Below are 12,342 nucleotides of genomic sequence, written 5' to 3' on the forward strand. Positions count from 1 at the left end.
GCTCACATAAAATGCCGTAACTCGGGCTAGGAGCGTTGACTTGAATTATTTTTTACAAAACAGACATTAACCACTTCAACCCTATTTAAACTTTGTCTATTTGAAAATAGAGCCGATCTACAAGCTCACAACGTGTCGCATTTCTATGTGCTCTGAGCTTGTAGATCTGATTTTTTCCCATTTTACTGTATCTATACCTACATTTTAAAACTGCAGCCAGCGGTTTTTGTCAGTTTGTGTGTGTGTGATCACTCAGACACGACCAAATGCAGCACTCCAATTGGCTAGGACTGATCACGTGGCACACGGAGTTCTAAACCGGAAGTGCGTCCGGCGATCAAATAGGTCCGACCGGAAACGTTTTTTTTTTTTTTTTTTTTTTTTTACTAGATGGGAGCGGCCCGAAGGGCCGTGACCCTCTAGTTTCTTTACATTTTGAAAACCTTGGACATCCTGCATTCTGCATTATGAGTATTTTTTACTTTTGATATCAGTAGGCTATTTGTACATTGTGGTTGCGACCGTAGGTCGCATTTACTACCAAAACCTCCACCGGCTGTCCGTCCGTCAGTGAGTCACACGTCACACGTCACACTTTTGCCCTGCTCATATCTCCACAACCGTTGCCCCCATCCATGCCAAATTTTGCAAACACACTCCTTACCTGCCAAACTACAACCTCCAAGGACCCCCGGAGCTCCAGGGACCCCCAGGTCCCTAGGGGACCCCCAGGTGTAAAAAATGTCCGTCCTTGAGTCACACGTCACACGTCACACTCTTGCCCTGCTCATATCTCCACAACCGTTGCCCCCATCCATGCCACATTTTGCACACATACTCCTTACCTGCCAAACTACAACCTCCAAGGACCCCCGGAGCTCCAGGGACCCCCAGGTCCCTGGGGGACCCCCAAGTGTAAAAAATGACCAAATGTGCAAAAATGACCAAATGACCACCCCAACGGGCCTGCTCACGGGGAATTCCCGGGGACCACCCACTCCTGGTGCTCCAGAACGGATGCAAAAGTGGTGACGCCCCCAGTGGAGGACCCCCTCCACTGCAGCTCACATAAAATGCCGTAACTCGGGCTAGGAGCGTCCGGGAGAGCCGGGGCCGGTACCTATTCGTCCGCCAAGGCAACGCAGAGACCCCACCCCTCATTTCTCACATGGCCCTCTTCTAGCGCCACCTTCTGGCCGATTTTTAAAAACACATTTTTGGACACTGCTCCTACAGATTTTTCCCTAAAATCACGAAAATCACTACACAACATGTCTACACTCATGTCATCAACATGGATCAGGAAGATTTTGGAAAAACACATTTTTGCCCTATTTGTGGAGATAAGCGACCAACGGTCGCTTATCTCCCGATTAGGGAGTCTTACTGGTATTGATACTTTTAGTCAAGTACTTCTTCCACCATGGTTTCACTCAGACTCATTGATGTGATCATTTTATAAGAGTATTTGTACATTGTGGTATTGATATGTGCTTTCACTCAGACTCATTGATGTGATCATTTTATAAGAGTATTTGTACATTGTGGTATTGATATGTGCTTTCACTCAGACTCATTGATGTGATCATTTTATAAGAGTATTTGTACATTGTGGTATTGATATGTGCTTTCATCAGACTCATTGATGTGATCATTTTATATGAGTATTTGTACATTGTGGTATTGATATGTGCTTTCACTCAGACTCATTGATGTGATCATTTTATATGAGTATTTGTACATTGTGGTATTGATATGTGCTTTCACTCAGACTCATTGATGTGATCATTTTATAAGAGTATTTGTACATTGTGGTATTGATATGTGCTTTCACTCAGACTCATTGATGTGATCATTTTATATGAGTATTTGTACATTGTGGTATTGATATGTGCTTTCACTCAGACTCATTGATGTGATCATTTTTCTCTGCAGATCTCCAGGCTCTCCACACAACAGGTAAACAAACATCAAAACATTTTTTTCCTAAAATATATTTTGGCCGGCCGTGATGGAGTTGAAATGCCTGATTTATACTTAGCTGTGCGCTGAAAATAGCAGATCTACAAGCTCACAAAGTGTTGCAGTGAGAGTGACACCTGCACACTAGAGCTGGGATACCCGACCGAAAACCTGCGGGGGCCGTCGGAACCCGTTGTTGTGCTGAAGGAAGCTCGCTGCTTGTTGTCTCCATGTTCCCCACTACTGGCCCTTGAATTGGACGTTTGTTTTGTGATGGTTGTGCATGTGCACTGCAGGGCACTGTGCAAGCCTCGTCTGTCCAACACACATTACCAAGTAAATCCTGGGTTATACGACGTCGCCACGGTGTGTTCCGTGACAAAAGTGGCTGATCTACAAGCTCACAATGCCTTGCATCTGCGACGCGTTGTGAGCTTGCAGATTGGCTATTTTGCAATAGAAACTTGCAGGATGAGTGTACAGCCGGCAGCAAGTCACTGCAGTCTATATTATTTATATTATTCAATAATCAACTACTAATTAACTCATAGGATGCCCAAAATGTAATGCAACAGCCCCACCTAGGGGCCCAGATTCACCACCATTGTATATAGGATTATATTAGTCCAATAAATATAAGGCAGAGGTTGGACAAAATTGTATTATTTAGTTTTTCAACTGATTCTGTCAGGAAATTAGGTCTACTAGCCAGATAAAAAAAATCCCTGATCTGCTCATGGCAAATACCCACAGCGGCCAAATCAAGTTGGGCTCCCATCGACTTTCTATATAGAGGAAAATACCCAGAAAGAAAAATCTGCTTTAAGTAGGATGTGAGGGGTCTAACTAGGGGTTTGTCATGATGCTGAATCCATTGCAAGCATTTGTTTTGCACAAAAAACATTCATTGGCCCCAGAAAACGCCCAAAAAAGGTGGTCACTTTTTGTCACTAAACCATTGTTTTCTGGGGCTATTTTTAGCCCAAGGAATGTTTTTTGTGCAAAACAAATGCTTGCAATGGATTCAGCATCATGACAAACCCCTAGTTAGACCACTCACATCCTACTTAAAGCAGATTTTTCTGGGCATTTTCCTCCTCTATAGAAAGTCGATGGGAGCCCACCTTGATTTGGCCGCTGTGGGTATTTTGCCAACATCGCCATGCATTTCTTACATGAGCTGCTGTCTGCCAATGTGCCCAGTCGTACCAAACAAACAAATAAACCCAAAACAACAAATACAAATAATAAACAAATGAAACAAACCACTGGGTGACAATAGATAACCCTATTATTACAAGCAACTGCCAGGGAATCCCGTCCACGTTGGTGAGAGCAGAGCACACCGTTCACACTGCTACAGCGGTGGAAACCAGGTAGGAAAAACTGAAATATAAATTAAGCCCAGGTTTATATTCTGGTGAAAACACCTGAATAAACAATGCTGCACAGAGGGAGGACCCCAACTTACCTAGTGTGTGTGGTGGTATGTTCACCGCAACACACACACACGCACGCACGCACGCACGCACGCACGCACGCACGCACGCACACACACACACACACACACACACACACACACACACACACACACACACACACACACACACACACACACACACACACACACACACACACACACACACAGTAGTGTTTAATTCATCTATGTTATTTTATTTCAGTCTGCCATGACCAGGACCTGGGGAACACGTTTGGTTCTGTACTTGTATGGAATGACAATGACACTCTTTAAACCTTTATTTAACTGTTTATTCTATTGTGTGTTTACAGAGTCTGATGATGTCAGGTTGGTGGGAGGAGCCAGACGCTGTACTGGTAAACTGGAGGTGAAACACCAGAGAGAATGGAGAACAGTGGATCCTGCTCTCTGGTACCAGAAGCATTCATCTGTAGTGTGTAGACAACTGGGATGTGGATCTGTTGTTTCTACAGAGATGAGACGTGGTTCTACACGTCAACCTACATGGTGGATGGGAGATTTTAATAACTGTGTTGGTTCTGAACATTCAGTGAGGGAGTGTACAGTATGGAGTTCTGATAGTTCCTCCTCCAGTCTGGAGCTGATCTGTTCAGGTAACAAACAATGACTTCAACAATGACACTAATCATACTGTCTGTCTGTCTGTCTGTCTGTCTGTCTGTCTGTCTGTCTGTCTGTCTGTCTGTCTGTCTGTAGTGTATCTCTGTGTGTAGTGTGTGTGTGTGTGTGTGTGTGTGTGTGTGTGTGTGTGTGTGTGTGTGTGTGTGTGTGTGTGTGTGTGTGTGTGTGTGTGTGTGTGTGTGTGTGTGTGTGTGTGTGTTCAAATATTGTCCATAGCAGGGCTCCAGACTAAGGGACTCCAGACGTCATGAAACACACAGAAACTAAATATGATGTAAACATAATGGTTAAAAAGTTACCACAGGGAGTGTTATCATCCTTTCAGGTAGAACTTAACACGCTGCACTATTTGAAGGGGTTCATTTACACAGCAGTAAGAGGCTGAGAACAGACAATCTGGGTTACAGCGGCTCCAAAAGAGCCGATCTACAAGCTGTGGCAGCTTATTTTCTCCAATAATGGTCTTTTAATTAACTCTCAATAACAACAAGGTCCACTCGTCTCAAATAAATAACTTCTTCTCCGCTACAGTTCATCTGATTCTGAACCAAAACAACGACGCGAGCTGTGAAGCAGACTGCACTGCATGCCATGTAGAGAGCGTTCCATTAAGCATGCTTATTCTGTACGGCTGTGTTGTGTGCAATGTGCGCTGACTGAGCCATATGATCTAAAAGCCCTCAAAGCCCAGAGGATGCGACGAGTTGTAGGCTTGCAGATTAGTCCTGTTCAACAGCACGCATGGTTCTTTACTGTATGTGACATCCACCCCCACTCACACCAGCAAACTGTCTGGCAATCAGATTTTTAGTAGCCACAAATGATAGATAACTGATATGACAGTATAAAAATAGAAAGGATTGCCAAGCCAATTTCACCAGCATTAAGGGTAATAGTAATATTATTAATAATAATAATAATAATAATAATATAATAATACATATAATAAAAATACACATATTTTTAATACATATAGGTCTATATTTTTGGGATGGATTACATTCATTTGGGGACGATTAAATTTGTCTTTTGGGACGTTGGTGAAAAAGTTAGTCTGGAGCCCTGGTCCATATTTGCACTTACATGTAGAGAGAGAGAGAGAGATAGAGACAGAGAGAGAGACAGAGACAGAGACAGAGACAGAGACAGAGAGAGAGGGAGAGAGACAGTGAAAGAGAGAGAGAGAGAGAGAGAGAGAGAGAGAGAGAGAGAGAGAGAGAGAGAGAGAGAGAGAGAGAGAGAGAGAGAGAGAGAGAGAGAGAGAGAGAGAGAGAGATTTTGATTTTAAAGATGCCTTTATTTACTTATTGCATGATTTACAACCTCATTGACCAATCAAAACACAGAGCTGAAATATCCTTCATTAAAAAGAGAGAATGAACTCCCCCTGCTCCCCCAGCGTACACAGAACCCCTCCCACAGTCCACCGTGAGTTCAAACCCTCCATTATTACGCATTATTTAATGCTTTAATTATTGAAAAATAGCAGATCTACAAGCTCACCAAGTGCCCGCGCTGCGAGCTTGTAGATCTGCTATTTTTGAAGAATCGTGATTTATTTTGTCAGTGGTGCTCAAAGTGGTGCCCATTTCAAAATATTTAGTTCCATGGACCCCCCAGAAGCAAAATTTGAGTTGCAAATGTTCGCTTAAAAAATACAAAAGAATAGCAGATCTACAAGCTCGCAGCGCGGTACTCGGTGTCCCGCTGTGAGCTTGTATATCTGCTATTTTTTTTAAAGCTAAAGTATAAAATAATTAGGGCCCCATCCACCTTGGGCCCTCGTAACTCAGTCCCACTTTCACCCAGAGGTGGAAAAAGTAGTCACATTTTGTACTTAACTAAAAATATCAATACTGCACTGTAGATGTACTCTGTTACAAGTAAATGTCCGGAATTGAAAATGTACTTGAGTAAAAGTACGAAAGTATTTGCATCAAAATGTACTTAAAGTACCAAAAGTAAAAGTACTAAATGTCTGAAAATAGCATATCTACAAGCTCACAACGCGTCGCGATGCGACGCGTTGTGAGCTTGTAGATCGGCTATTTTCAAATAGCCAAGGTATAAAATAGGGCTAAAGTGGGTTAATGTGTGTTTTATAATATTATAATTTACACCGGCAAAGTACCTAGTAATTAAAGTTTAATAAATGTAGTGGAGTAAAAGTACAATATTTGAATCCAAGATGTAGAGGAGTAGAAGTAAAAGTATTGGAAATTGGAAATACTCAAGTAAAGTACAAATACCACAACACTGTATGTAGAAAAGAAACCGTATTTGGTCACGGCTTCATGACAATGATCAACACGTCACCATGAATTGTATGGCGTCATAATCAGCACTTATAAACAGGATTTCCTGTAAGTCTGATTTGTTCTGATAGGTAAGTGTTTGAGAAGAAAGAAAGTGAGATTTTAGTAATCAACAGCTGTTCTATATCCATCACTATACGTCTACCCGCTGGTGTGATATAATCACTCAGTGAATTGCCCTGAAACGTAAGCTTTTGGTAAGTTTACTTCAGCGTGCCCCATCATTGAGATTATAGATTTTAAGTAAATCTACTCAGTGAGCATCAACGCAAGCTTTTGGTAAGATTGTGATCGAGGCGTATATAAGTATAGAAAGGGACCCAACAGGCCTATCTCGGAGAATCAGAGATTCGTAAGAGATTCAAGGGCGTCAGCAGAGACTAGATAGAAATCTAGTTAATTCGACGCACAAGAAGACCTGGGCCGTCAGTCATAAGACTAGCTCTGTAATACTAAGCGACCCTTAACACTTGGGGAGCCAAACGCGTTCAGGGACGAGTTATGGCCACTAGATGTCACCCTGCCACAGGAAGTTATATCGTCGAGGGACGAGTCAACAAATAGTTAACTTTTCGAGACCGCAGCTTCCCTTTGCATGCCCTGAATCCATTACGTCACCCAGCCAGGGCAGGAAGCCCCCTGTCTCTCCCCACACGGAAGGATTTTACATGGCTTTAGATTCTACTTTGAAACATAAGAACGGCTTTATCTGAGAATGAGGTAAAAACAGCCCCATGGAGGCAGAGAGCTGATTGTTTTCACGGCGACACTTTACCGCGAATTTACCGCGATTTTTTTACCGCGAGTTTCGCGAGCGTTTGTAAACAAATGGAGTACCTCCTCAATCTTCTCTGGACACGCACGTGCACACGCACGAAGCTTGCGGGGCTCATCAAAACATAACGTAAGTCAATGGTGGCACCAGCAACAGCTATAAATGTTATAAACCTTGGCCGCCCATGTGTTAAGAGTGCTGTTACACGCTCCCTCTATAATAATACCATACTAATCTGTAACACTGTACTTAAGTACAGTACTTAAGTAAATGTACTTAGTTACTTTCCACCACTGCTTTCCCCCCCTTGTGACGCCCCTGAATGCACTCGCTCTTCTGCAGAATATTGCGCGGTGACTCGCGGTCTTTATTCTTCTTTGAATAGACCGGTGCTTTTCAAGTTCAACCAGTGGTCCCCACACCAGTGGTCCCTGGGGGCGTTGGTAACCAAATGGACCCTTACAGAAGTATGCGTAAAAAGAAACCAAATGGATATCATTTTACCCTTACAGTTAAGATCTTTATAAGGGTCCATTTGGTTACCATTTGGTTCTTTAGCTGGGGACCACCTGGAACTCCCTCAAGGACCACGGGTGGTCTCCGGACCACTGGTTGAGAACCACTGTCCATGTCTGGAAGTGCAGCAAGGATTTCATTGTACTGTAAGTCAGTCCCATATGAAGATAAAACTAAATAGCATCAAACTTTTCTTTCCTGAAACAAGGATTTTCTTATTATATCAAGAAAACGTTTTAATAAAGTGATTGAATGATTTAATTATATCATTTTAGGATTTTGTTTATTCAGGTTAATAAAGCATTGCTACACTATATATAGCATTCCTACACTTTGAAAATATATTTTGCAGCTGGTACCTTCCAGGGCTCCGTAACACATTAACACATTCACCACCGAGGCGTATAAACTGTACACGTTTGATCAAATCCAACAATTCCACATGCTGGTCACATGGTGTGATCTGTGGGACGTCCAAATAAGGTCAAAACAATGAAAAACCCTGGCAGAGGAGGATGAATTAATTCATTAATACCTGGCAGTGAAAGGGTTAAGCATCTGTGGTATTTTAGATTTTAAACTTTGGATAGTCAAAAATAGCAGATCTACAAGCTCATAGCGCACCACAAGGTAACACTCTATGAACTTGTAGATCTGCTATTTTTTATAATTATGAATGTTTGCAAATCTTTTATATTATATTTTTTTAAGAGAAGAGTTTGTGGTGTTTCTATCTTTCCTGTCTTGAGTTTTTGGTTGATCACATCTCTCTCTCTCTCTCTCTCTCTCTCTCTCTCTCTCTCTCTCTCTCTCTCTCTCTCTCTCTCTCTCTCTCTCCAGAGTCAGTGAGGTTGGTGAATGGTCCTGGTTTGTGTTTAGGCAGAGTGGAGGTGAAGTCTGATCAGTCGTGGCTCTCAGTGTGTGAAGGTGACTTTGACCAGCAGGATGCAGAGGTGGCCTGTAGGGAGCTTGGCTGTGGGGCTCCTTCAGTCCTCCAGGGGGCGCTCTATGGAGAAGGGAAGGCTCCCATGTGGACCAAAGAGTTCCAGTGTGAAGGCAGTGAGTCTGTTCTCCTGGACTGTAGAACCTCAGACTCAACTAGAAACACCTGCTCACCTGACAAGACTGTTGGACTCACCTGCTCAGGTAAACCACAAACTACACTATAGCTTTGATTAGTAGTTTACAGTCAAAGTAACCCTGATCCAACGTCTCACTCCACTCTGTACCGCGCTGTGAGCTTGTAGCTCTGCTATTTTTTTAAAATCGTGAACATTTGAATTTTTACCCGATTTTGACCCGATTAAGTGTCTTTTGAAGGTTTTTTGAAAAAAACTATGTTTCTATGTTTGTCTCAATATGTCTCAAACTTTTTCATGTGAAGGACCCCCAAAATGATATGTAATTGGCCACAGACCCCTATCTCAAAGTATTCCGTTCCAGGGACCCCCCAAAAGCAAAATTTGAGTTACAAACGTTCACTTTAAAGAGGTGGTGCCATGATCCCCCCCCCCCCCCCCCCCCCCCTCTAAAACATGATTATCAGGTATTATGATTATACTAGGAGGAATATTTTTTCCAAAAAAGTATACAGAAAGAGTTAAAATTGTGTTTTTATGTGGCCACACCCCCAGTTCATTAAGTATGCATGGATGGCATGGTGGGTGGTGACCCAGCTGATATAGCCACACCCCACAGTGTTGGGTGAATGGCAATTGGGGAGGAGTTGATACTGTGACACACTTAGTATCTGTGTTTTTTAACTGACACTTTTCACCACAAGGTGGCAGCCTCCAAGAGAAAACAAACAAATTCTAAGAGAATACATCATTTCTCAAAAAAACACACATCAGGGGGTCTAATGAAGTACTTTCAACCTCCTAGACACATGAAAAACAGTAAAAGTACAAAACTATGGCACCACCTCAAAAATAGCAGATCTACAAGCTCGCAGCGCGGCACTCGGTGCCGCGCTGTGAGCTTGTATATCTGATATTTTTCAATAGTTAAAGCGTTCAATAATTCTAGGCCTAAATGGGTTAATCTAATTGCCAGACTACGCCACCTGGGGAATTGCACCCCAGGACATATTTGGAAAACCTAATTGAACTATTACACTCTTTTACTAAAGTGAATCCTCACACACGTTCGTTTTACAATAATTGGCAGAAACGTAGTTTTAACCAAAGTACAAAAAAGGGATTATTAAATTAATATAATCTCATAATATAATCATCATCAATATCATCATCATCATCATCATCATCATCATCATCATCAAAACAATGGCATTAATAAGAATGAATGCATCCAAGGGTTAAATTAATCAATTACAATTACACAATTACAGCCGTGAGCACCAATAAGCATACAGAGACTATACAGGACAGCACTGGGGGAAAAGGAGAGCTGGGTTGGCTGACCCACCCAGGACATGGCAACCCCATTCACAGCAAAGCAAAATAACTAAACTCAAAATAAACCAATGAATAAACCATTAAACACAAGGAAGGGGGGGGGGGGGCTGTCACCAGATCCCAGCGTTGCTCCCCCAGCACCGCTCCTGTAAAGAAAAGCGTAAATCAGTCTTCACAGTGAAATAGAATAAAAGTGTTTCTATTCTACTTGGTCAGGGTTAATGAGCTGCTGTCTGCCAATGTGCCCAGTTGTACCAAACAAACAAATAAACCCAAAACAACAAATACAAATAATAAACAAATGAAACAAACCACTGGGTGACAATAGATAACCCTATTATTACAAGCAACTGCCGGGGAATCCCGTCCACGTTGGTGAGAGCAGAGCGCACCGTTCACACTGCTACAGCGGTGGAAACCAGGTAGGAAAAACTGAAATATAAATTAAGCCCAGGTTTATATTCTGGTGAAAACACCTGAATAAACAATGCTGCACAGAGGGAGGACCCCAACTTACCTTGTGTGTGTGGTGGTTTGTTCCTCACACCAAAACACGCACGCACGCACGCACGCACGCACGCACGCACGCACGCACGCACGCACGCACGCACGCACGCACGCACGCACGCACGCACGCACGCACGCACGCACGCACGCACGCACGCACGCACGCACGCACGCACGCACGCACGCACGCACGCACGCACGCACGCACGCACGCACACACACACACACACACACACACACACACACACACACACACACACACACACACACACACACACACACACACACACACACACACACAGTAGTGTTTAGTTCATCTATGTTATTTTATTTCAGTCTGCCATGACCAGGACCTGGGGAACACGTTTGGTTCTGTACTTGTATGGAATGACAATAAAACTCTTTGAACCTTTATTTAATTGTTTATTCTATTGTGTGTTTACAGAGTCTGATGATGTCAGGTTGGTGGGAGGAGCCAGACGCTGTACTGGTAAACTGGAGGTGAATCGCCGGAGAGAATGGAGAACAGTGCATCCTGATTACTGGAACCAGAAGCTTTCATCTGTAGTGTGTAGACAACTGGGATGTGGATCTGCTGTTTCTACAGAGAGGAGACGTGGTTCTACAGAACAACCTACATGGTGGATGGGATATAATAATAACTGTGTTGGTTCTGAACATTCAGTGAGGGAGTGTGCAGTATGGGGGTCTAGTAGGACCTCCTCCAGTCTGGAGCTGATCTGTTCAGGTAACAAACAATGACTTCAACAATGACACTAATCTATACTGTCTGTAGTGTGTGTGTGTGTGTGTGTGTGTGTGTGTGTGTGTGTGTGTGTGTGTGTGTGTGTGTGTGTGTGTGTGTGTGTGTGTGTGTGTGTGTGTGTGTGTGTGTGTGTAGGGGTGTGGCACCAAATTCTGGGCCCTGGATACAAGGATTCACTCCCCCCATGAATGTTCGTCATAGGGGGAGGGGTTTTAACCCATTTAGACTGGGAACGCATTGCTTTAACTATTGAAACTAGTGCTGTGAGCTTGTAGATCTGATATTTTTGAAGTCTTTGAATATTTCAAATCCTTCTGAGTTTTCTTTTCTTTTTTTCTCTTTTTTTATTTTTGAAAAAAAGAATATATGTTTCTATGTCTTCCCCAGACACAAAATTTGAGTTACAAATTTTAAAAAAAGTTTTAGTCAAAGTTTTGCACACATTTTAACGACTTTTCAAAAATAGTAGATCGACAAGCTCACAGCGCGGCACCGAGTGCCGCGCTGTGAGCTTGTATATCTGCTATTTTTCAATAGTTAAAGTATAAAATAATGAAGGCCCCTCAACCTTGGGCCCTAATAACTCAGTCCTACTTTTCCACCTTGTGACACCCCTGTGTGTGTGTGTGTGTGTGTGTGTGTGTGTGTGTGTGTGTGTGTGTGTGTGTGTGTGTGTGTGTGTGTGTGTGTGTGTGTGTGTGTGTGTGTGTGTGTGTGTGTTTGCGTGTGCGTGCGTGCGTGCGTGCGTGCGTCTCTCTGTCCATCTGTCCTTCCATCTCTCTGTCTGTCCACTCTAACTGCCCACCGAAATGAATTGGTGAACATACTGTAATTAAGTGGGGGCACAAAACAGACTGTGTGTGTGTGTGTGTGTGTGTGTGTGTGTGTGTGTGTGTGTGTGTGTGTGTGTGTGTGTGTGTGTGTGTGTGTGTGTGTGTGTGTGTGTGTGTGTGTGTGTGTGT

At 43.1% G+C, this 12,342-nt stretch overlaps 1 protein-coding gene across 7 annotated transcripts in view; it reads left to right on the forward strand.

The window, feature by feature from the left end:
• The window catches only part of LOC308291238 (uncharacterized protein), a 222,159-nt gene that overhangs the window by 14,823 nt on the left and 194,994 nt on the right, over positions 1 to 12,342 (forward strand). For 6 of the 7 annotated variants that reach the window (XM_080733202.1, XM_080733206.1, XM_080733207.1 and 3 more), the window contains exons 3-6: positions 1,936 to 1,959; positions 3,754 to 4,056; positions 8,531 to 8,836; positions 11,060 to 11,362. In XM_080733202.1, the coding sequence (XP_080589328.1) occupies positions 1,936 to 1,959; positions 3,754 to 4,056; positions 8,531 to 8,836; positions 11,060 to 11,362 (936 nt within the window). The remainder of the gene's footprint in view (positions 1 to 1,935; positions 1,960 to 3,753; positions 4,057 to 8,530; positions 8,837 to 11,059; positions 11,363 to 12,342) is intronic. The other variant, XM_080733208.1, reaches the window with a different exon arrangement.

This window comes from Nannobrachium achirus (genome assembly GCF_963921795.1).
Source record: "Nannobrachium achirus genome assembly, chromosome: 9".
NCBI lineage: Eukaryota > Metazoa > Chordata > Actinopteri > Myctophiformes > Myctophidae > Nannobrachium > Nannobrachium achirus.